This window comes from Monodelphis domestica, chromosome 6 (genome assembly GCF_027887165.1).
Source record: "Monodelphis domestica isolate mMonDom1 chromosome 6, mMonDom1.pri, whole genome shotgun sequence".
Taxonomy (NCBI): domain Eukaryota; kingdom Metazoa; phylum Chordata; class Mammalia; order Didelphimorphia; family Didelphidae; genus Monodelphis; species Monodelphis domestica.
The window spans coordinates 277744119-277769467 of record NC_077232.1 but is presented as its reverse complement, the minus strand read 5'-3'; the positions used below and the strand labels follow the sequence as shown (position 1 = coordinate 277769467).

At 38.6% G+C, this 25349-nt stretch overlaps 1 protein-coding gene across 2 annotated transcripts in view; it reads right to left on the bottom strand.

Annotated features, from left to right (window-relative positions):
* The window catches only part of LOC103104909 (uncharacterized), a 31824-nt gene extending 8985 nt beyond the window's left edge, over positions 1-22839 (bottom strand). Inside the window, exons 1-6 of one of the 2 annotated variants that reach the window (XM_007495803.3) lie at positions 22541-22839; positions 19990-20060; positions 18284-18380; positions 11435-11536; positions 3804-3842; positions 2863-3021 (exon numbers count right to left, since the gene is read on the bottom strand). In XM_007495803.3, coding sequence (XP_007495865.1) covers positions 2863-3021; positions 3804-3842; positions 11435-11536; positions 18284-18380; positions 19990-20060; positions 22541-22618 — 546 coding nt within the window. In that variant the 5' untranslated portion in view covers positions 22619-22839. The remainder of the gene's footprint in view (positions 1-2862; positions 3022-3803; positions 3843-11434; positions 11537-18283; positions 18381-19989; positions 20061-22540) is intronic. The other variant, XM_007495804.2, reaches the window with a different exon arrangement.
* Between the last annotated feature and the right edge of the window lie 2510 nt (positions 22840-25349).

Sequence of the window (25349 nt, the reverse complement as noted above, 5' to 3'; positions counted from 1 at the left end):
CACTGATCTACCTTTCTAGCTTTTAGCTAGTGCCAGAGAGTTTTGATAATTATTGCTTTATAATAAAGTTTAAAGTCTGGTATTGTTAGCCTTCCTTCTTTTCCTTTTATCATGAATTATTTTGTGATTCTCTATCTTTTGTTCTTCCAAATGAATTTTGTTAATTTTTCTAGCCCGGTAAGATAATTTTTTACAATTTGATTGGGATGGCATTGAATAAATAGGTTTACTTAGATCAGATTAAGATAATCATTTTAATTTCATTGGCTCTGCCCCCCCCCATAAACAATATTTCTCCAATACTTAGATCCGACTTTATTTGTGTAAAAAGTGTTTTATAATGATATTCATGCAGTTCCTGGGTGTTGTTTTTTTTTTTTTTTGCAGTTGTACTCCCTGATATTTTGTTCTATCTGTGGTAATTTTCAGTAGAATAACTCTTCTTGAAGGATTTTGTTAGTAATATATAAAAATGCTGATTCTAATTCTTTCAATTTCTTTTTCTTTTCATTGCTATTGCTAGCATTTCTAATACAATGTTAAATAATATTAGTGCTAATGGGCATCCATGTTCCACTTTTGATTTTGTTAGGAAGGCTGCTATCTTCTCCCCATTACAAATAATGTTTTGTATCATTTTATGAAAACCTACATTTACAACTATGCCTTCAAGTGTTTTTAATAAGGATGGGTATTGTATTTTATAAAAAAAAATTCTGCATCTATTGATATAATCATATGTTTTTTAGTACTTTTGTTATTAATATGATCAATTACATTGATAGTTTGCCTTCTATTAATCCATCTTTGCATTCCTGGTATAAATTCTGTTTGGTCACAATGATATATTATTGTAGTTTCCTATTTTTTAAAGGATTTTTGCATCCATATTCATTAATGAAATGGGTCTATAATTTTCTTTCTCTGTTTTTATTCTTCCTGGTTCAGTTCAGCACCATATTTGTTTCATAAAAGGAGTTTTGTAAAACTCCTTCTTTACTTATTATTTCAAATAATTTAATATTGGAATTAGTTGATCTTTAAATTTATGGTAGAATTCACTTTGAACCCACCTAATCCTGATGCTTTTTATTTTTTTATTTTATTTTTAATTAATTTTAAAAAAACCTTACCTTCTGTCTTGGAGTCAATACCGTGTATTGGCTCCAAGGCAGAAGAGTGGTAAGGGCTAGGTAATGGGGGTCAAGTGACTTGCCCAGAGTCACACAGCTGGGAAGTATCTGAGGCCAGATTTGAACCTCGGACCTCCTGTCTCTAGGCCTGGCTCTCAATCCACTGAGCTACCCAGCTGCCCCTCCTGATGCTTTTTAAAAGGAAATTCATTTATGTTCTGTTCAATGTCTTTCTAAGAGGTTTATTTAGATATTCTATTTCAACCTCAGATAGTCTGGGCAAGTTATATTTTTGATGATGCTACTTTCTAATAAAAGTAGATTGGGGCTTGGATAATTTTACAAATCCCCCAATCCCTGAATAACTGGAAATAATTTTTAGACTTGTGAATGCCTTTGGAAGAAGGATAGCCACCACAGGATTATCCTAGTTAATGAATAAGCTTTTCTTTTACTCACCTCCTCTGAGCCAGGTGTTAAGGTGTCTATACTTATAGCCTCTGCTTCCTTTCCTCTCAATCTGTCCTCTGACCTTCTGACCTCATTTTCCCAGAGGTTTATTAGACCAAATCCAAACATTTATTAAGCCCTCCCACATGTGCCCTCTCCAATAGAGTCTCTTCTCTGGGAGATTGTCCTCTCTGGGTCTTTGGCCCCTGGAGTCCTGATCTCCTAGACAAAGGGCCCCCCTATGTCCAAGGCCCAGAAATGCAGGCCAGACCACAAGGGGACCAGGGCCATCATATACAGTCAAGGATCCAGATCCTGGTTCTGAACACGAAGAATAAATACTCTGAGGAAACAGTGTCTTTGTGCCCACTAAACAATGGGGAAAGAGATCACGACCATGAAACCAGGCCAATTGGAGGGAGCAGTGGAGGTGGCAAAATGGTGAGAGCACCTAGAAGGTAGGGATGACCAGATGGTGGACTGTGGGATACCACCAGACAAGCAGCTGCACCCTGGACCTGGGAAGGTCAGCCAGCTCCCAGATTCTTAGCCATATGCCGGACAGAATGAGGAGATGCCTTCCTCTGAACTTTGGGTCTGAATTCCTCCAGGAGATTGTTTATGCTAGGCATCTATACTGTCTTCCTTCCCATTCTCTGCCCTTCTGCCTCATCATTCCTCTAAAGTGACCAAAGAAGCCCCATGAGGGGCAGCCTGGGTTGGGAGGGCAACTTGGAGTCTGTAGCTTTCCTTCCACAAGAGCTCCAGGCCACACACTCTACTCTCCTGCACTGTCTCCCATGTCCCTGAGCAGCCTTTGGAGCAGCTGGATTCCCATCAGCTCAGGTCACCCTCAGTGGTCCCTGGGAACCCCCCAAAGGGTGTCAACCTGCATTAGTAAAGGCTTCTTCCTCTCCTGGGAGTATTTCTGGTCAATGAAATCACAGGTTGGGCCCTTTCCTAGCCCCTATCATGGTACTGAAAAGGGAGCAAGCTGTTATTCTAAATACAATCAACAAAGAGGCTGCTGTTTGAAGGAATACAGATGAATCCTGAAGTGAAAAATCCTTTTGTAATGCAAATGATCACCCTCTAATTACAGGCCTTTTTTTCACACTGTAATTGGATTTCCAGAAAATTGCAGAGGTAAAGGAGACTGTCACCAATGAAAGGGGCTTACAAAAAGTCTGCCAAGTAACCTTTCACAGCCAATCCCTTAAGAATTCGCCTATCTATCAAGGACACTGATTTGGACAGCAAGAGCCAGGCAGTCACTTACAGCTATCTGAAGATTGTCCGTTTTGTCAATGAGTACATTGAGTTTTTCTTCTTTTCTCAACATCTTGTCAATATTCTGTGTCATGGAATTTTTGACATCAGACACCTGACTTTTCAGAGCAGAAATCTTAAATTCACTTTGATATTGATTGTACTTCATCTGTAAGGAAGAGAGGAGAGTTTGCATTAGGGTTTTGGTGCATATTCTTCATTCTAGGGCTGTGTCTAAGTGGAGAAAACTTGTCTCAGTAGAGTACAGCTCTCATGGGGTACAAGGAAGCACACAGACTTTCAGTTCCAAAAGATGCTGCTGCTAGGTCTTTGCATAGTCAGGAAAGAATAACAGGCTATTAAATAACTATTGGATCAAGTTTGAATAAGCAATTGCCCTGGTCATCATGTCATGACCCTAAGGTGGGTTCTGAGGGATCTTCAAAGTGGGAGCTGAGCAAGAAGACCCAGGGAAGTTGGCCTAGAGGAAGTGGGGCCAGATGGGCTGCATTCCCCCCTCTCCCTCTAAAGCCAACTAAAGGCTTGTTTCCCACATGACCCTTTTCAGCACTCCTCTCCTCTGATAGCCTTCTCAGGCCACACAGGGGGTGACGCACCTTAGGGGAGGAGGGAAGTAACCTAATTGTACTCAGGTGATACCCACATAGATAGCTGCATAGGCAAATTTCCACCACAGATCACGCTAGTGTTGGGCTCTGGGCAAACTTCAGGGCAGTGCCATATATATATATATATATATATATATATATATATATATATATATATATATATATATATATGATACACACACACACACACTCTTTATTCCCTCCCCTAAGAATATACATAACCCCACATTTTTTTTTTAATAGGCAGTGGATAGAGTACAGGGCTTGGAGTCAGAAGACCTGAGTTTAAATCCAGTCTCAAACATTTACTAGTTATACGAACCTGGCATAATTTGTTCCTTTCCCCTCCTTTTCTTTTCCTCTGGAAAACAGTGCATACCAAAGGATAAACAAGCACAGAATGGTAGCAATTACATTATCTTTTCCCCCAAACCCTGCACATTTTGTTTCCAAATTTATTTATAGTCATTTTGCTTATGCAGAAGTGTTTCAATTTCATATAAACAAGCTTTTTCATTTTATAAACTATATTCTTTATTTCTTATTAGGAATTGTGACAGGCATTCCTCTGCTTCTCTAATTTGTTTATACTATGACTGTTTACATTTAGGTCATATCAATTTTGGAGCTTATAACATGTAGTATGAGACATTTTGTCTAATTCAAATTTTGCCAGATTGCTTTTTAATTTTCCCAGGATATTTGTTAAAGAGTGAAACTTTAGGTGTCTCAGTGGATAGAGAGCCAGGCCTATAGATGAGAAGTGTTGTGGTTCAAATTTGGCCTCAGTAACTTCTTAGCTATGTGATCCTGGGCAACTCCCACTAAACCCCATTGCCTAGACCTTCCTACTCTTCTGCTTTGGAACCAATAGATCATACTGATTCAAAGTGGAAAGGAAGAGTAACCATTTACCCTAAGAGGTAGGATCTTTGGGCATAATCAGCATCATAGTACTATATCTGATTTTTCTACTGACTAATGTTTCTATTTTTTAAGTAACTCCAAAAGAATTGTCATTATTATTTTTTAATAAAGTTAAGAGATTTGGCACTGCTCATCTTTTCCTGTCTTAATTTTTTTCATCATTTTCCTCGATACTTTTGTCTTTTTGTTCCTCTAGATACATTTATTATATTTTCTAGCTTTATAAAGTAGTTCTTTGGTATTCTGATTGGTATGATACTTAAGAATTGCATTGAAGGGGGCAGCTGGGTGGTTCAGTGAATTGAGGGCCAGGCCCAGAAAAGGGAGGTCCTGGGTTCAAATGTGACCTGATACTTTCTAGCTGTGTGACCCTGGGCAAGTCACTTGACCCCCATTGCCTAGCTCATACCACTCTTCTGCCTTAGAACCAATACACAATATTGATTCTAAGATGGAAAGTAAAGGTTTTAATAAAAAAAAAAGAATTGAAAATAAACTGTCATTTTTATTATATTGGCTCAGTCTAACCATGATCAGTTAGTATTTCTCTAATTATTTAGGTCTGTCTTTGTTTCTGTAAGGTGTTTTGTATCCTGTTTACATAGTTCCTACATTGCTAGGTAGACCATGTAGTCAGACTCTCAAATATTACATATATTATGCAGGTACTGTGAATGGAATTTCTCTTTTTAAAAATTTATTAAAATTTATTTATTTATTTAGAAGATTTTTCCATGGTTACATGATTCATGTTCTTTCCCTCTCTTTTTCCCTTTCCCGTCCCGGAGCTGACAAGCAATTAATGGGTTATACATGTATCATTGTTCAAAACCTATTTCCATATTATTAATATTTGCAAAGCTAAAATCCCCAACCCATTGAACAATGTGATCATTCCTAGGTTTTTCTACTGCATTTCTACTCCCACAGTTCTTTCTCTGGATGTGGATGGTGTTCTTTCTCACAAGTCCCTCAGGAGTGTCCTGGGTCATTGTATTGCTACTAGTAGAAAAGTCCATTATGTTTGATTGTGACCCAGTGTTTCACTTTCTGTGTACAACGTTCTCCCAGTTCTTCTCCATCTTGTTGCTAATATAAAGAAAATTGATGTGGATTTATTTTACATTTGATTCCTTTGCAAAAGACATTTGGGTGATAATTAGCTTGGTCTACCTACAATTGGTCTCTCCTAGCCTATCCTTTTCTTTTTAACTCTTTACAATCTGGCTTCTGCTTTCATCATTCAACTGAAACTGCTGTCTCTAGAAATACTAATGATCTTTTAACTATAAAGTCTAATGGCCTTTTCTCAATGGTCATTCTTCTTGACCTCTTTGTAACCCCTGAAATCTCTGATCACTCTCTAGTCATTGACATTCTCTTCTTGCTAGGGTTTCATGACATGACTCTTACCCATCTTGCCACTACTCTATATTCATTGTAGGTCATGTCCACTAACCATGAGTGCCTGTAGTTTTCATTTCTCCATCCATACTATATCATTTAGTGATTTCACCAGCAACAGCTTCAATAATCATCTCTGTGCAGATGACTCTAAGGTCTATTTGTTCAACTTGAACCTCTGTCCTGACCTCAAGTCTCACATCTCCAAATGCCTAGATGTTCTGTAGCCATCTCAAACTCAAATATGGTTAAGATTGAACTTGTATCTTTCTTCCCAAACTCTCCTTCCTAACTTTCCATTTACTATAAAGGGCACATTATCCTCTCTGTCATGCAGATTCAAAACTTAGGTATCATCCTCAATTTCCTACATTTAATCTGGTGCTCAGTTCTCTTTATTCCTAACTTAGACTACCTCTTGCATATGCCACTGCTCTGGTACAGTTCTTCATCATCTCATACTTGGACTATTGCAATAGTCTCCTTGTGGGTCTCCCAGGCTTGTCTCTTCCCAAGTCTATTTCAATCTCCAGTTAGTTGTCAGAATTATTGTCCTGAGACTGTATTGCTCCCTTATTCAATCAATTCCAGAAATTCCCTAAGACCTCCATGATCAAATAGAAAATCTTATCTGGTTTTTAAAGACCTTTATAATTGGCCCCTTCCTCCCTTTACAGGATTCTTACACCTCATTCCCAAATATGGGACCACGGGACTCTTTTTTTGTTTCTCACAGACAGCACTTTGAGCATTTTCAGTGGCTGTCTCTCATGCCTGGAATTCTCTCCCTCATCAGTCTCTTGGCTTCCCTCACTTTATGTCAGCTAAAGTCCTACTTTCTGGAAGGAGCCTTTCTTAGTCCTCCTTCATTTCAGGGCCTTTCCTCTGAAATTATCCCCAATTTATTCCATCTATATCTTATTTGTACCTAGTTGTTTCCATATTTTTGCCTCCATTAGACTGAGCTCCTTGAGAGCAGAGGCTATTTTTTTTAGGCTTTCTTTATATCTTAGTGTTTTTCATAATACCCAGAAAATAATAGAAAATCATGAATACTTGTTGATTTGATTTGACTCTGCTTTTTGCCTCAATTTCTTTTACCTTTATAGCTATAGATAGCATTTCTAGCATGATATAAAATGATATAAATGGTGATAATGGACATCCTTGTTTAATTCTGATCTTGCTGGAAAGATCTTTAGTGTTTTTCCATTACAGATGATGCAGGTTTTATAAAGATACCATTTATTGATTGTATGGAGGAAAGGCCCATTTGTTCCAATGTTTTTCATTAGAAATGCCTATTTTGCAAAACATTCCCTCCCCAAGCCTCACATATTTATTATCGTTGTAGGTTTCCTAATATTGAAATAACTCTGAATTCCTTGTGTAAGTATAACTTGGTCTTAGTGTAAAAATTTAAGAAGAAACATGTTACTATAGTCCCTTTGCTAATATCTTATTCATTTTTTCGTTGATATTCACTGACAATGTTTTCTGTTTCTCCCAAGTTTATCTATATAAAAGAAGGCATTTGATAGGATCTTTTCCATTTTTTTGTAATATTAGATTTACTTTCTTTAAATGTTTGACAACCTTCATTTGCAAATCCACCTGGTCCTGGTTCCTTTCTGTTTTGAGTGTACATTATGGCTTATTCTCATTTTTTTTTCTCAGCCTGGATCTTCCTTCCTTCCTGCTTTTCCTTTCTTTCTTTTCTAGGGATTACTTATTGGCCTCATTTTGCTCTGGTAAGAAGGGGAACTTTGACTTGTCTCAGCTGACTTGGCATCACCCCTCCCCCACATCCTTGGGGCTCATCATTTTAATATTGAACTTAGTAGGAACAACTGGTGACTGAGCCACTGTGGCTTGGAGCTCCCAAACTTGAGAGACTTGCCAGCCTCTTACTTCTCAGTCAGAAAGATTACAAGCATGCATTGCTATACTTGAGAGGTTGAGTTCTTAAATTCTCTCATGGTCCTGTTAATATGGGTGTTTTATATTTTTGTAAATATTCATTCATTTTATTTAAGTGATTAATTTTGTTGGGTAGAACTGGACCAGATAGTTTCTGGTAGTTTCCTTGATTTCCTGTTCAATTTTTGTCTATGTTCTCAGTCAAAAGGTATTTTAAGAGCTAGGCAGAGTGTTAAGTGCTGGTATTATATATATATATATATATATATATATATATATATATATATATATATATATAATAAACAGAAAGATAGTCCCTATCCTCAAGAAAAGCTTATCTTCTAATGAAGTTAAAAAGTGCTGGAGTGAAGATCCCCAGGATGAGTGGGAGGATGAGAGAGAAAATCCTGGGTTCATCTGGAGAAGAATGAGACATGCCTGACCTGGACACCTTCCTTCAATGGTAGCTCTCTTGAGGTGGAGTCAAGATGGTGTGAAGATTGGATTTAGCTATTCCTGATTTTGTTAAACTAAGTATCTTCATTGTTACAATCAGGAAATAGCTAAATCCAATCTTCACAATGGTGGCATAGAGGCAGCGAAAGTTCAGACCTCTGAAAACCCTTCCTCACCAATTAAAAACCAAATGCTCCTAGGGGACTGAAAACCAAATCTAACAACAGGTCAGAGCCAAGGAACCCTTCTGCTGGACTCAACTCAAAAGGTATGCCCCCCAAAAATCTGAATTCGAGAACACTCAGGTTTAAAGGGTAAGAAGAAGGAAGGTCCCAGGACGCCCCTCCCCCCCTTCTATAGTACTGAGCCTCCAGCAGTGGCTGGAATCTCTGGGCAGGCAAGGGCGCTAGTCTGGAGGGAGTACCTTGCAGGCAAAGCTGTGCCAGGCTCAGGGCTTTGAACATGGGTGGCAGGTAGGCAGCTGGAGGAGAACCTCAGAGAAGGCAGCCCAATCTCATCTGAGACACTCCAGAGGTTTTGTCCTCAGGGCACATCCAGCTCTGCAAGTTCAACTCAGCTGGGCTTAATTTTATCAAGCCTTCAGAGGGCAGGAAAGCTCAAGCTCCAACACCCGTCCCCTATAGACTGCTCTGAGAGCCTTGCTAAGCTCCAAGGGTGAAGGCTGACAGAAAAGCCCTAACCCACAGATCCAGCATATAAGCAAGAGGAGCAAGGGGGGAAAAGAAGGGGGAAAATATGAGCCAACAACAGGTTTCAATCACAGTAGACGTTTTCCAAAGGACAGACCATTCTTAATTCACACCTAAGTAGGCTAAACTTTTGAGTAATTCACACTTGAGTAAGTTCTCACCTCTTTGCCTTTTGCAAGTTCACAAGTTGCCTGACCTTTATAGGTACTTAGCACCCTTTTGTATTAGATCTAAAAATAGGCACAGCTTAAGAACTTTTGCCTTACTATAAGTATGGGTTTAAGTATTTTTTATTGTTCAGCAAGGAGTTTCTTCCCCTAAAGCATGCTTAAGTAGGGGTGGAGTAGAGGTCTCACATTCCTGATCTAAGTTTCTTCATTGTTTAAAATGGGGAATGGTCTTAACCAAATCTTATGAAGTAGGGTCTGAGAATTTTTAAGATTCACAACCAAAAAACGTCTACTGTGATTGGTAGATGTGTGAGAACTTAGGGGAAGTAACATAGGAGAAAATTCCCTTTAAAAGGAGATGAAAAGCTCAGAGAAGGGGGTCAGAAGAATCTCTCTCTGGAGATGGAGCTGGCTGAACTGGTGTCTCTTTGAACACTAGAATCTTGCTTGGGACAAATCTTGTGGTGAGTGGATTGAAGACTGACTGATCTCTCTTTCTTAAGGATGGACTAAGCTGGCCTAGCCTTTTTTTCTCATTATTCCCTTTCTCTCTCTCTCCCCCTTTCTTTAATTCCTCATTTGTATTAATTAAAATCTCTATAAAACTCAGCTGACTTGGGTATATTTCATATTTGGGAATTTTTCCTTGGTGACCACTTTATATTTTGATTTAAAACAAGACACTGTCTTGAAACCATATTTCTGCAGTCACAATTCAAGCCAAACCACTCTTTTATCTGCCACAGTTTATGAAACCAACTATTTTAATCATCACATGGTGCAGATAGAAATTTATTTAATCATTGTGAGAAATCATTTGGAATTATGCATTGTCATCAAAATGTTCATTCTCTAGGTTCCAGAGATTCCATTCCTGAGTCCACACTTTAGGGAGGGACTACACAGAAAGGCTACAAGTCTAGAATATCTTATTACCCAATTGCTTCTTCATCCTCTATAATCTAGCTTCTACTTCTATTGTTCAATTTAGACTGCTCTCTCCAAAGAACCCTGAGAGGTAAGCTTCAACTGTACCTTTCCCAAAGCTGAACCACCTCAATGCTCCCTGGTCTCCTTCAAGTATTGTCTTTCCCATTAGAATGTAAGCTCCTTGAGGCCAAAGACTGTTTTACTTACTTTGTTTTAATATTTCTTGTGCCTGGCACTTAGTTCCTGTTTGATAAATTCTTTTTCTTTTAGCCATTCATTCACCTTGCATTTACTCTTCAAGGTTATCAAGGATTCTCAATTTCACACAATGATGTTCTATTAGACTGAAAAAACATCCTCTTCTTGGACACCCTTGCCTCCCTTAGCTTGGAGAGTAATGCAATTCTTGCCATCTTGCATGGATACTTCCAACAGTGTTTTCCAAGGTTCAATTCTTTGGCTACATGTGCTCTCTTGAAGAGCTCATTGTCTCCCATGGGCTTGATGATCATTTCTTTGCTGATGACACCTAAATCTTGCTATCTGGCCCCTCCATTATTCTAGATACATTTTCTGGAAGTCCCACAGTTATATAAATTATTTTATAAACCTTTAAAGAGCTATATAAAAGTCATCTATTATTATCTTTACTAAATTCCTACTCCAGCACTTCAGGACACACCTTCCTTCCACAGTCCCTACAGTAACACCTACCCTCCTAGTCACCCAGATTCACAACTGGGAGAGAGTTAAAAATAACTTTCTCCTCTCCTCACCTCTCTCACCCAATGAGTGGCCACATCTAATAGATTCTACCTTTCCCACATCTCTATGAACATTATTGGTTGTGTGACTCTGGGCAAATCAATTAATCTCTCTATTCTACAGTTTCCTCTCTGTAAGAAGAGGTAATAATATCTGCAGCTAAAAGAAACAGCCACAAATCATTATCATTTACTCCACTAAAATCCTAGTCCAAGACCTCATGGCAAAGGCTTAATCTGGAGTTCTGGAAGGTCTGCCAGCTGAGCACAAATGGTGGCAGATTCTACCAAGGTAGAAAGGCTTGGAGTATGGCTACCACAATGGATGGCAAACTGCCGGCCCCAGGATGAATCTGGCTATTACTAGCTGGTGGGCAGGTGATGGATTTTTTCCCCCTCCTGTGGTTATTCAAGAAGGTTTGGAAATACTTTAATATGATTGGTAGAGGCCCCAGCCACACTGTTATTATCAGAAATCTCTTAGGTAAATGTAATGCTCTTCACTTAGGTGTTTTGAATAGGAGATTTTTCCAGTCTACAGTACCAATGTGTCAGACTGAGCACGCGGATCTTGTTACCTATTCATAACTCAAAGACTCACCTTGAAACTACTTTAAAGGATCATTGCTGCAATAGCACAAAATAGAATAATTGGGCTCCCAGACTGCTTACCATGCAATTTCCCAGCACGTGTTGAAAATCTGCAATGACTGCATTTGAGAGAGGGAAAGGTTCTTGGAACAGCAAGGGATTTTCAGAATAAGTTTTGCTCACCTAGAGAAAGAAATAAAGTTGTTATCTATAATTATATCTATTGAAAAATAACTGAACAATTACAAAAAAAGATCAATGCACATTTCAAATCCATAGCAAAGCCTGATGAGACAGGATTTCTAACTCGTTAGAAGCATGGAGTCCCTGGTATTTAAAAATGTCTACAAATCGACTCTAAATGATCACCCTAGAGCAAACATCAACAACATGGAAATAGGTTCTGATCAAGGACACATGTAAAACCCAGTGAAATTGTGCATCTACAATGGGAATGGCGGAGGTAGGGGAGGGAGGGAAATAATATGATTCTTGTAACCAAGGAATAATGTTCTAAATTGACTAAATAAAATTTTCAAAAAAAAAGTCTACAAATCATTTATATCTCAGTTCTGACCATTCTTGCTCTGAAAAGTGAAGAACCTAGGCTAAAATGATATTGTCTCCCTTTGGTCTCTATAGCAGGGTGCTGCTGTTTCCTCTGGAGATGAGGTCTACACATTTGAATCTCACTGAAGATTTTTTTTCTGGGTTATATGTGTATAATTGTGTTATCACACAAATCATTTCCATATTCATTATTATAAGTGAATAACTTTATAAAAACAAAACCCAAAACATATACCCAGATAAACATGTGATAAATCATATGCTTTCATCTGCATTCCTACTCCAACAGAGAATTTCTGAGTTGGAAGCAGGGCAGGGCAGGGCAATGTTTCAATGGGCTCTCTGAAAAAAAATGTACACTTTGCACACTTTTCACTTTAATTCGCATTATTAACCATTTCTCCATCACTATCTTACATCTAGATAATCAACAAAATGGTAATTCAAGCTCTGGCTGGAAGAGTTTCTTAATGTCTGAGGTATAAACTTTCACCCTGAAAATGTAACAATTGCTTCTTGAGCTGGCTTGAGATGGTGTCAACCCACTCTTGGCTGGAAGGTATCCTACCCTACAGGTCCCGTGGGCCATTTTTTTTTACCTTTGTCTCTCATTTAGCACATTTAGCACAGCACACTGTACTATTATATAGAAAGTGCTTAGTTAAATGTTTGTTAGTTTTGAGGTTAGCTAGGTGGATCACTGGATAGAGCTAGATGCTGGAAATGGCAAATAACTAGAGGAAGCTGTCCCTAATTTTATGACAAAACAAAAGATAGAGGACATTACAAGATGTAAAATGAATAATTCTGATTATATTAAATTAAAAAGTTTTTGTACAAACAAAACCAATCAACCAAGATTAGAAAGGAAAACTCAAACTGGGAAAAACATTTTTATAACAAATTTCTCTGATAAAGGTCTTACTTCTCAAATATATAAAGAACTAAGTTAAATTTATTAGAATCCAAGGCAGTCCTCATTTGATAGTGAAAGGATATGAATAAGCAGTTTTCAGATGAAGAAATCAAAGTGATCAATAATCATATGAAAAAATGTTCTAAATCTCTTATAGAGAAATGCAAATCAAAAAAACTCTGAGGTATCACCTCACACCTATCAAGTTTGGCCAATCTTACAGTAAAAGAAAATGATAAATGTTGGAGAGGATGTGGCAAGATTGGAACACTAATACATTGCTGATGGAGTTGTGCACTGATCCAACCATTCTGGAGGGCAATTTGGAATTATGCTCAAAGGGCTATAAAACAGTACTAGGTCTGTATCCCAAATATGTTAAAAAAAAACCCAGCAAAGGACCTGTTTGTACAAAAATAGCTATAGCTACTCTTTCTGTGTTGGCAAAGAATTGAAAACTAAAGGGATGTTCCTCAACTGGGGAATGGCTGAACAAATTGTGGTATATGATGGTGATGGAATAACTGTTGTGCTATAATGAATAGTGAACAGGATGATTTCAGAAAGAGCTAGAAAGACCTACATGAACAACTGATGCAGAGTGAAATAAGTAGAACATTATATACAGTAACTGCAAAAATGTGGAATGGTCAAATATGATAGACTTGGCTACTAAGAGCAATACAGTGAACCAGGACAATTATTTTTTTTTTAAACCCTTACCTTCTGTCTTGGAGTCAATACTGTGTATTGCTTCCAAAGCAGAAGAGTGGTAAGGGCTAGGCAATGGGGGTCAAGTGACTTGCCCAGGGTCACACAGCTGAGAAATGTCTGAGGCAGATTTGAACCTAGGACCTCCCATTTCTAGGCCTGACTCTCAATCTACTGAGCTACCCAGCTTCCCCCAATCCAGGACAATTCTGAGGAATTTATGAAAAAGAATTCTATCCACATCTAGAGAAAAAACTGTTGGAGTAGGAATGCAGATGAAAGCATATGATTCATCACATGTTTATCTGGGTATATGTTTTGGGTTTTTTTTTTTTTAAACCCTTACCTTCCATCTTGGAGTCAATACTGTGTATTGGCTCCAAGGCAGAAGAGTGGTAAGGGCTAGGCAATGGGGGTCAAGTGACTTGCCCAGGGTCACACAGCTAGGAAGTGTCTGAGTCCAGATTTGAACCTAGGACTTCCCATTTCTAGGCCTGGCTCTCAATTCACTGAGCTACCCAGCTGCCCCCCAGGGGTTTTGGTTTTATAAAGTTATTCACTTATAATAATATGGAAATGATTTGTGTGATAATGCATATATAACCCAGAAAAATTTTTTTAATGTCTCTGATTTCTAGCTTTCTTCCTTTTGGAAGACTTTGGGAAATTTCCTTTTGGGTGAAATTAGGGCATCTCTTCTGAGTTGGGATACCTCACTCCTAGGGGCAGAATTCTTTAATTCTGTGTATTTTCTGGTATATTCTAATTTGTAGAACCTATCAATTTCTGTTTGCTATTTGCCTAAATGGCTTTATTCCTTATTCACTATTTATAATAAATATAATAATAACTAGTCTACTATGTGCCAGATACTGTGCTAAGTACTTTACAATGATCTCATTTGACTCTTACAATAATCCTGGAAGATGCTATCATTACTACCATTTTGTAGACAAGAAAAGCGAGGCAAACAGAGCTTTAGAGACTTACCCAAGGTCACAGAATTAAGTAAGGTTGGATTTGAACTCAGGCATTCCCGACTTGAGACCTAGTCCTCTATTTATTGCATTACCAGCTGCCTGTGATGATCTTGTGTGTAATGAGTGTTTGGTGGGAAGATGTCAGCCTTGTGGGGGACCCCTTAAAGTGCTGCAACCAGAGAACCCAGCAGATTTTGAGCCTACAAAATTTTGTCCCCAGGCCAGCAATATTCAAAGCAGCAGTACAGAATTCTAGTCTAGTCACCTCTCTCACCTTAGTTCCATGGCCCCTTCTCACATGCCCTTTGGAGCAGGAATCACAGTTTTCCTTGGAGAGCAGTGAACAACGTTCCAGAGCCATCATCTATGAAGATGGCTCAAGAGCCACTCTGAGACCACCCATGGTGACATACATTATCCATATGGGTGCATGCACTTTACACAAGGGGAGGAGAGCCAGGAGTTATTATAAAGAGATCCAGAGATAGGACAGACTTTCCATCTGTTTTTGGGCTGTGTACCCACATCTGCCCAGTGAATATTTCAAACTGGATTCCCTGAGGGACTCTCCGAGCCCTGTCCTTCAATTCTTAAAGCTCCCAATTGCCTTGAGGATCAATGAAAACTCTTCTATTTGGCTTGTAAAGCCCTTTGCAAACTGGCTTTTTAAAAACTTCCCTTTTAAAAAACAAAAACCTAAACAAAATATTCTTACCTTCCATCTTACAATTATTGGTCCCAAGACAGAAGAGCAGTAAGGGTTAAATGACCACAAGAAAGTGGTTAAGCTAGGGAAGGCCTGGAGCTACCTAGCTGCCTCTGACTTTGTTTTCTAATGTTATCCGTTATCCCCTTCCTGTCCTTGATGGTCCAATCAAAGTGCTCTTGTCCCCATCTGCTTTTTACGTCTTTGCCCAGGCTCTCTCCCAGGCCTGGAATTTTCTTCCTTCTAAACCCAAGCTAAGAGAGCCTTCCTGATTCCTCTTTCTAAGGTCCTCCCAACCCAAACCTGGACGTTGTCGTTACCTTTTATTTGTTACAGTATTCTTATTTACATAAAAACTGTGTGCACCACCCCATTTTCACTTTTGACTTTGGGTCCCTAGAGCCTAACCCAGTACCTGGCACATAGCAGGAATTTAATGATGCTTGTGGATTGATTACTGACTAGGCTCTACGAATTAAGTGGCCATGTGAATGTTGATTCTCTAGGTGCATCTGATTTAGATAGTAGACCAGTGTAAACCAGACTTTAGCACATCTGAAGCAGCCTGAGTGGAGGCTGCATTCAATAGGAGCTGGACAACAGAAACAACAATCAATACAAATGCAACCTAAGAGTGGCTATAGCCATAGTATTGATTTTTCTAGAAATTTGCAATTGTTGAAATCTGTCATTTGAATTGTACATTTGTGATTAAAATGAAGACTGAGCTCTTCATTGCTTTATCTCCTGTGAAGAAACCATGCAATATTTGAATGATGGTACTGGATTGTTTTTGTCTCCATCACTTTCTTTTTAGCTAATGAGTCACACAGAACAAATAATGATTTATGGCCCATGAATGCGTCCTACCCATCCTTACCCCCCACCCCAACAATGCAAGATACCTGTACTTCTGACTACTAATAAATAGGGAATAGCTATTAAAATAACAAAAAGTTTTGACTATATCTGTATTGTAAGGAATTTATCCTTTATAAGTTTCAGATACATGACTGTGTATAGATATCCACTTTTTTTCAATAGGTGAAAGAATATATGTGATTCATCTGTTTATGTAAACCTGTTACATGGTGGCCAATCCTCTGGGTAGGAACTGTTCTGAATTTAGCTGGGCGGCTTTTTGGATGACATACATCTGCCATCCACTGCCTGGTTCAGATTTAGATTTACTATTGAACCACCCTATTTAATAAACATGGACACAAATAGGCACAAAGAGAGGCCCTCCCTCTCATCTGAGATTTTATTGGTGCAGATACCTTCAGATCAGGATTCTCTCTCTACTGACATACATCAATCCTTGTTCAGAATCTTCTAGAGTTGCCTGGACAGGTCATTAAATGACCTGCTGGGGTCAAAAGCTTTATTTCTGATCCAGAACCCGAACCCAGGTGTTTCTGACTAGTAGGCCAGTCAGTTCTATTTGTCACACTGTGGTACCTCTAATATGTATACACACACATAATGTAAACATTAATATTTGTGAAACACTTTGCAAACCTATAGAAAGGGTAGCCATTATTATCATATCAGTCATGGAATGTGTTCTCAGGCAATTTTCTCATTTAAAAGTTTACTGATTTTCCCAAAAGTTGTCATTTCTAGTTTGTTTTTTCATTTGCCCAGAGTAATAGTCAGATTCCCTTTTTCAGAAATATTCTCCAGAGAAAAGAGAGATACATAAGCAAGGGAAAAGGTGAAGTTTAAGGGTTGCCTGAAATCTTTGTACTGCATTAGCCCAAATATAATAACAACCCTGAATAGAGTGCCATCTTAGGTATTTTGAAGGGTAACTCAGAATGAGGAAACACCCATTTTATTTTCTCCTTTTAAATTACAACTTTCTCTTAACTCGTGAATAATGCAGGCACTTTATATTGGAAGTTTTTTCAAGGTCCTGAAAACAAGTTAGAGAAGTTTTAATGCCAACACTTATTAAATATGTATTATTTTTATAGATACTTGTGAGAAACTACCTTCCAATATTTAATCATGTTCTCCTTCCTCTTCTATTTCCTCATCTCCTGAAGTGGAAACATCATTTGAGTCATTGCTGTCACCCTCTTCTTCCCACAGAAACACCATCTTCACTACCATCCATACTGTTTGATATACATTTTTAAAAATCCAAGCACAATGGATGGACTCGGTGGAGATTTTGTCTCAAGCAGTTTTGATCCAGTTCCCTAATATAGTGACTGATGGTTTCTTTATTTTTCCCAATAGAGTAAATTCATGATTTCTGACCAACATTCACTTATATTCTTTTCTCAAATGATCTTTGAATGGTTTATTAATTACTTCATCTAGCACTTATAATTGTGATGTCATTCCTCCTGGAATAACAACTAGGCCTGTGGGCATTTCAGCAATTCTCTTCTTGACATTTTCAGTCAGGTGATCCTTGAATGTGTCCAGTAAGAACACTCCTCTCAGATGTAGTAACATTCCTGGAGGCTCTACCCCAGACCACATTCATCCAATCTAACACAAGTTCTTCATTTATCCATCCTTTTTCCTGCACATGAAAGAGCACTCCTGATGATAACTTTTCCTTAGGAAATGCTTTGTGTCTTAAAATTACATAAGGAGTCAGTTTTCATCCGTAAGCCGTGACTGCATCATGGTCATTCTAGTTTTCTCATTTCCAGTAGTTTTATTTAACACTGATTTGGCACCTTTAGTATTAACGATAACATTTCCATCTGCCCCAGGAGATAGCCATGCTTTTTACGTATGCTGAGGCGCACAATACACAGCTTATGGCTTCAAAGCTGGAAGTGCTCGAATATACTGGTGATGCGACTTTCAAAGGTACATGTTGGGGAAAAAAAGTCACACTATATTCGGGCTAATACAGTAGATTCTAAATGAATAGCTCCCTGCTAATACTCACTGCTAGTTTTATACTCAGGGTCCTAAGTCTGTAATTTTGGTCTTTGAGGTAGACTTTTTCACACAGCAATCTAAACACAGAAATGTAGACATTAAAGCAAAGTCCTCAAACAGCCTAAAAGATTACTTACCTCTTCAAGAAATGCAGATGGTAAAGTGTTATCCAGGGGATTGTCTGTGGCACACAAGTAAGTGATTCCATCAATTAAGAGAGTATGGTAGACATAGCTTTGAGAAAGAGATATACATTTACATCATAATTTGGCAGAAATTAATCAACCTATTATAAATGTAACCAACAAAATTAAGAGAGATTGCATGTAGCTTAATTGAGCTGATTTTATCTAGAAAACTCTAACTGTGAAACATTTGACATTTTCTCTAGTTAACCCAAAATGGGATTCCTGACTTCACACCATCTACGGCATGGAAAACTGTCACAAAGCAGAGTCCAGATGTCTACTCTGATGTAGGGCCTTTCCTGTTGTTGGTGCTTTAATTTCTTTTAATTATTTTTTTATTTACTATGTATTTATTATATCTTCACCATTCCCCCATCCCCCCAAAGATCATAAACTTCTTTAGTGCAAGGACTACTTTTTTCTTTGTCTCTGTAGCACAATGCCTAATAAATCTTTATTAATTTTTTATTTAATTAAATTTATTAAATTAAGCTTATTAATTTAATATATTGACCTTTGAAAATAATTCCTCAAATGCTTTCTTTTTTCTAACCCTCACCTTCTATCTTAGAATCAATACTAAGACAGAAGAGTGGTAAAGAGTTAGGCAATGGAACTTAAGTGACTTGCCGATGGTCACATAGTTAAGAAGTGTCTGAGGTCAAGTTTGAAATGAGGAACTCCCATCACCAATCCTGGCTCTCTATCCAGTGACCCATTTAACTGCCCCCCTCCAAAATACTAGTGTAATTTAAGCATGCACTTAAAATAACCCTGTTAGATGCCACTTGTTTGCCTTTGGGGTGGGGGTCGAGTTTTGTATTGAAAATGTTAAAGTTCCTTTGCTTAACCATCTAATTATTTTGGAGGAGACGGATTCCCAACACTTAACCCAGGACCCAGCAGAGAGTGGGTGCTTGATGTGGCTGGTGGACTTGTGGATTATGTTTTGGCATGTGGGATGCAGGAAAACTGGAGGGAGGCCCCTTTGGCATGTCCTCTTTGCCTTGGCCTACCCATTCTACCTCTTAATTACATTCCAGTTTTTGATAGATGTCCCAAACTAGGAGGTCAGCAGGTAGCCCAGGTAATTTAGGAGTAAATTTGTTAAGTAGCCGACCTTCTTTTTAATACAGGGCCATTAGTCTGGCTGCTTAGTCTGGCTCAGGAAGGAATGACCTTTCCACATGAAGGGACCATTACCAAACCCTCAAGTCACCATATGGTCTATGTCAAAGTAGAAATGCAAAATGTGTCCTTTACATGTATAAATTCTCCAAAGTCTTTAGCACTATGAGACACACATGGTTCCCTTAATCCCTTAATAAATCCTGTTGTTGATGATGATTAATACATGGAATCTTTCCCTATAAAATGCCTTTATTTCTAACTATGGGAATTTATAGAGAAAAAGAAAAAATTTCCAGGCATCAAGGCAATTGCTACTGTGAATACCTAATACTATATGAAAGAAGGAACTAGGTAGTTCAAATTGTCTTTAGTACTACTGAGGAAAGCTACAGTTGGTCTAATTAAGCTCATTTTACAGTGTCACCTCATATGCACCCTCCATATTTTTGAGCAGTGGCACCATTAAGAGAGAGCTGCCAAAAAGTAATTTGTGTAGACCACAATCCTGGAAACACACACCTTACCTTCCAATACGTGCTGTGGTTTTTTTCTCAGCTTTTAGAAGAACTAGTTTTAGCACTGATGATGCTGCCTCCTAAAAATAAACTATTAATGCTCAGTCTGTTATAGAGAAACAAAGAGAAAATGTAGAAATATAGCCTTGTTTTTTCTTAATAAATTAACTGGAATGTGGTGAGCTTAGCCTTGTTTGTACATCATGAGTAATAAATATCATATTCATGCCCGTTTGAAGAAAAAAGGATACAAAGCAGCCCCAATGCAAGTCATATCTTCATATGGCTTTTACACTGGAAAGGACCATCTAGTTGGAGTGTGGGTTTTCATCATCACCAGTCAGCAGGAGGCCAATTTAAACTGGGCACATCATTTTCACAGAATTACCGTAAGACATCGCAGGGCCCCGAGCCCTGGGCAGCCTCTATCCCTGACAAGCCTCAGGCTCAATTGAAACGAGACCAAAAAAATGGCTATTTGTAATGATCTACTGCTTTTTCTAGAAAGACAAAAGATGACCAACCACTCTCCCTATATCTCTTTTCAAACAAATTAAAAATATTGATCACCTTTGTACCAGACAGTGGTCCCCAAACCATTTTCTTCACTTTTGTCCAGTGTCTTACAGGCTCCCAGCTGAATCCCACCATCATTTGGGTAGTTTTGTCTTTGAAATCAGTTAATCACACCCCTTCTTCCACCTCCCAAACCTCAGGGGAGGCCACAGCTCAATGTTACAGACACTAGAGGTTAAACTGGAAAAGCTGTGGTCACTGACTGTTAGGAAAATGGGACAGCAATGTCTTTTTACAAATACAATTACCAGTATCATAGATCCAGAGCCCAAAAAGACTTGAGAGGATGACTAGCCCAATCCCCTCATTTTACAGATGAGGAGACTGAGGCATAGGGAACTTGTGAGGTCATAAAAGTAGTGGAAAAAGGATGGGATTTAAAACTGGTTCAGGAGTACTACTTTTCATAATAGTGATATATATTATATGTAACATATAGTAAATATATAATAATATAATAAGTAATGATAATACTAGCTAACATTTATATAGGGCATGCTATACTTTGTACCTTGCACTGTGCTAAGCACTTTATAAACCTTTCATTCAATCCTGGGAGGTAGATGCCACAATGATCCCCATTTTACAAATGAGGAAACTGAGGCAAATATCAGTGAAGTAACTTGACTGGAGTCACATAACCAATGGGTATCTCCTATGGAATCTTCATGGACTTTTTTTTTTTTTGGTAAAAATCCTTACCTTCCATCTTAGAATCAATCTTGTGTATTGGTTCCAAGGCAAAAGACCAGAAGGGCCAGGCAATGGGGATTAAGTGACTTGCTCAGGGTCATACCGAGGAAGTATTTGAGAATCCAGGACCTCCTGACTCCAGGCCTGGCTCCCTGTCCAATCAGTTACCTAGCTGCTGCCCCTTTCATGGGCTTCCATCTCTTTATTTCTTTAAGTTTTATACTGGCTGATAAATCTTTGCCCCTATCATGCTATCACTCAAGGGTAATAGTGCCAGAGAAGATATCCCTCCCCCAGATTTATTTTGGAGCAGACCTGTAGTTTCACTGGCATAGGGAACTTCCTTTACCAAGTTATCTTGGCACCTGCTCTGGAATATATTGTAATCTTTTTAAGTAAAAATATTATTATATTTCCCCCAATTACATAACAATTTTAACATGAAAAAAATTGAGCACTAAATTCCCCCCTCCCAGCTCTTGATATATATTTAATGACTGCACATGTAAAAACACACACATATACATTGTATATGCATGTATACACACACCCACATACACACCCTCTCCTATCCTATAAACATCAAGACTTGTGCTTGTATTCTTTAAGGGTCCTTCTCGGGGAGCAAACTCCCCCTAACCACGCAATTTGCCATTACAGGGTACTGCCTAGAGCCCAGAGAGTTTTGAAGTCAAAGGAGAGGAGAGAAGTGAGATGTGAACCCAGGTCTTTCCTCCTTGGCTTTGACGTTAGCTTTCCAGGCATCATGCTGGGTAGCCCAAGGAGAAACCATTTGTAAATCGCTTAGCTCAGTGCCCAGAATACACTAGATGCTTAATCAATGCTTGTTTCCTTCCCTAATGCAGGAGGAACTGCATCAGGACTTTGGGACACTGCTTTCTAATGACAGGAGTTGGGTGGGTATAAATATACAATAAAACATATTAAACATATAATAGGCAATAAAAGATACTTAATTTAATTAAGTGGTAAATTAACCTGAGATTTTAATTTTTTGTTAGGAGCTGTCAAGGGGCGGGGGCGGGGGGGGGGGACAAAGAGACGTTCATTACTCCTTTCAATCAGTAATTTATCATTATGGGATACTTGGCACCTCCACTTTCCCACGGGGCTCAGCGTTCCGCAACAAGGTCTTTCCCTGAAGCGATGCTTGAAAAGAGGCTATTATCCAGGGGAAAAGAGGCAACAGGTCCCAGAGGACTCCTGAGGTGATACGTGGCCAGACCTTTTAGCCGGAAGGGAGACCCGACCGGCCGGGAGGGGTGGCTACCTGATAGGAGCCTCCGGTCAGGGCCAGCTCGGCCAGGATCACCCGGCCATTAGCAATGCAGCTGTACGTGATGGTCATGGTGGTTCCGAGCCCTCCAGCAGCGGTGGCACCAGATACCCAAACCCTAGTCAACTGTCAGCAACCGCCGAGACGGGTCTCTGGCGCAGGCGCAATGCTGCCGAGATGGAGCCATGGGTAGCCCACCTAGTGGGGCCAGTAAAACTTGGAAGAGAGTGGGCTAAGGAGCATCGAGAGGGACGTGGCTAAGCAAAGAGGGCGGGATGCCACTATGTGGGCAGGACTTCACATGGAGGGGCGGAGTTATACTGGAGGGGCGGGGCTTTCATGTGAGGGGTGGGGCTACACCTGTAGTCATAAGATTGCCGCGGAAAATAAAAAAATAGTAATACTTAGGCCAGTTTTTGTGCTTGTCCTCATTCAGTGCCTGACTCCTAAGAATCTCACACTCTTCTTTAAAGTGAGGATAACAATTACATGATATTTCTAAAGTGCTTTCTTTGCAAATCTTTCTTTCCTTTCTTTTTCAAAATACACTTCTGTATTGGTCATTGTTACAAGGGCAAGCTCAAAACGCAACCAAACCCCTAAATAAATACATTGATGTGAAAGATAGTGTGCTTTGATCCACATCCATCTGACTCCAGTAGTTCTTTCTCTGGAGGTGGATGGCATTCCTTGTCATAAGCCTTTCAGGCTTGTCCCATTTCATCACAGTGTTGTAAATAATCATCATACAATATTGCTATTACTATGTGTAATGTTCTCCAGGTTCTGCTTATTTCGCTCTGCATAAGTTCCTGCAGATCTTTCCAGCTTTTTCTGATGTCATCTTGCTTATCATTTCTTATAGTATTCTATCAGTAGTATTCCACCACCAGCCTGTACCACAATTTGTTTAGCCATTCTCCAATTGATGGACATCCACTTTTTTCAATTCTTTGCTGCTACAAAAAGAATTTCTTTGAGAACCCTAAAGCTCCATGTAAATGCTTGTTGCTGTTGTTTTGTTGTGTCAGATTCTTCATGACCCCCAAGGTTTTCTTGGGAAAGATACTGAAATGCCATTTCCTTCTCTAGCTCATTTTACAGATGAGGAAATTGAGACCAACAACTTTTAAGTGACATGCCTGGGATCATACAGCTAGTAAGTGTCTGAGGCAGCATCTGAACTCAGGAAGATGAGTCTTCTTGACTCCAAGCCTGGCACTCTATCCACATTGCTTTCTAAATGCTAGCTAATCATTATTATTAGCTTACTAAATGCTTTACCTTTATCTATCTATCTATCTATCTATCTATCTATCTATCTATCTATCTACCTATCATCTTTCTATTTATCTATCCATTATCTGTCTGTCTGACTGCCTGTCTAATGATATGTCTAAATATCTGCTTAAATCTGTCTCTTATCTGAATGTTTCTCCTCTTTCTCCCACCTCCTTTTTTTCAGTTTGTCTTTCTGTAACTCTCTCTGTCTCTCCCTCCCTCCTTCTCTCTCCTCCCTTTTTATCTTCCTCTTTAGGAAGGATACATTTGATATCTCCAAACTTAAAACAAGACAGCTTCCCATGTAATATTCAGATTCCTATCTGTATATTTGTGGAATTCCCCTCCCCCCATCTATTGTGCCTGTGCCTCCTTTGTATTGTGCTTCCAGTCTTTTGTAAAGGAAAGGCATTTTGGCATGTAGTAGTCCAAGAGCAAGCCTCAGAGCCAGGAAGATCCATACTCCAGTACTGCTACTGCAGTACGTATTGGTTGTGTGATCCTGGGTAAGTCATTCTCACAAGCATTTCTTAGTGCTTTAAGTCAATTTTTTCAGGCTATATATTTCAAATTTATATCATCTAGCAACTATTCATTCACTTAACATTCATTAATAACTCAAAAGAATTTATTTATTCATTTATTTTTACCAATTATATGCAATGACAAATTTCCACACAAGTCTTCCTACGTTATACATTGAACTTATCTCCTTCCCTCCTGTCCCTTCCCTTTCCCAGTGCTGGCAGGTGACCTGATCTGGATTATACATGTTCAATAGGAATTTTAAAAATGCCTGCTCTGTAACAGGCATGGTACCAGGTGTTAGAAATACAAAAAAAAATCACATTGAAATAATATAGAATTAATAAATAATTATAAAAAGTCTGAAATAAAGGATAAATGAACAAAATAAGAACATTAATAAGTAACTGAAATATCTAAAATAAATATGAATGAAAAATAAAACTGAATGAAGTTTTACTGAATACAGTGTTCTCAAGGGGCTTACATTCTATGGGAAAATACGTACATATTTTATGTACACATACTTTTTATGTAAGCATATTTATCTTAAATATATGTATAATATATTAATAAATCATCATGCATATCTGCTATGTGTGGGGAACCCTGGTTGGCTCTGGAAATACAAAGATATGCATTCTTTAGGCAGAGAGAACATTCATATATGCAAAATATAAGGTGTACTAAAAATCTTAGTGCCATGATAAGCTTTAAATAACTTCAGAAGTACAACTGCTACCAATTTACCAAAAAAATATTTAAATGTGAAAAACAATAGTGTTTCTTGGCAGAATTCAACATGATATCTGGAACTATGCAATACCCACTAGTTGATTTTTGAACTTGGTAAAAATGTCGTAGCAGCTACTTGATGACTAGTAAAATTTCATTCATAATTTTAGTTTGAAATCTACAATTGAAATCACAAACCTGATAAAAGGTGCCTGAGATTGTGGTAAGTATAGGGGAATAAAGACAAAAATGAAACTGAAAT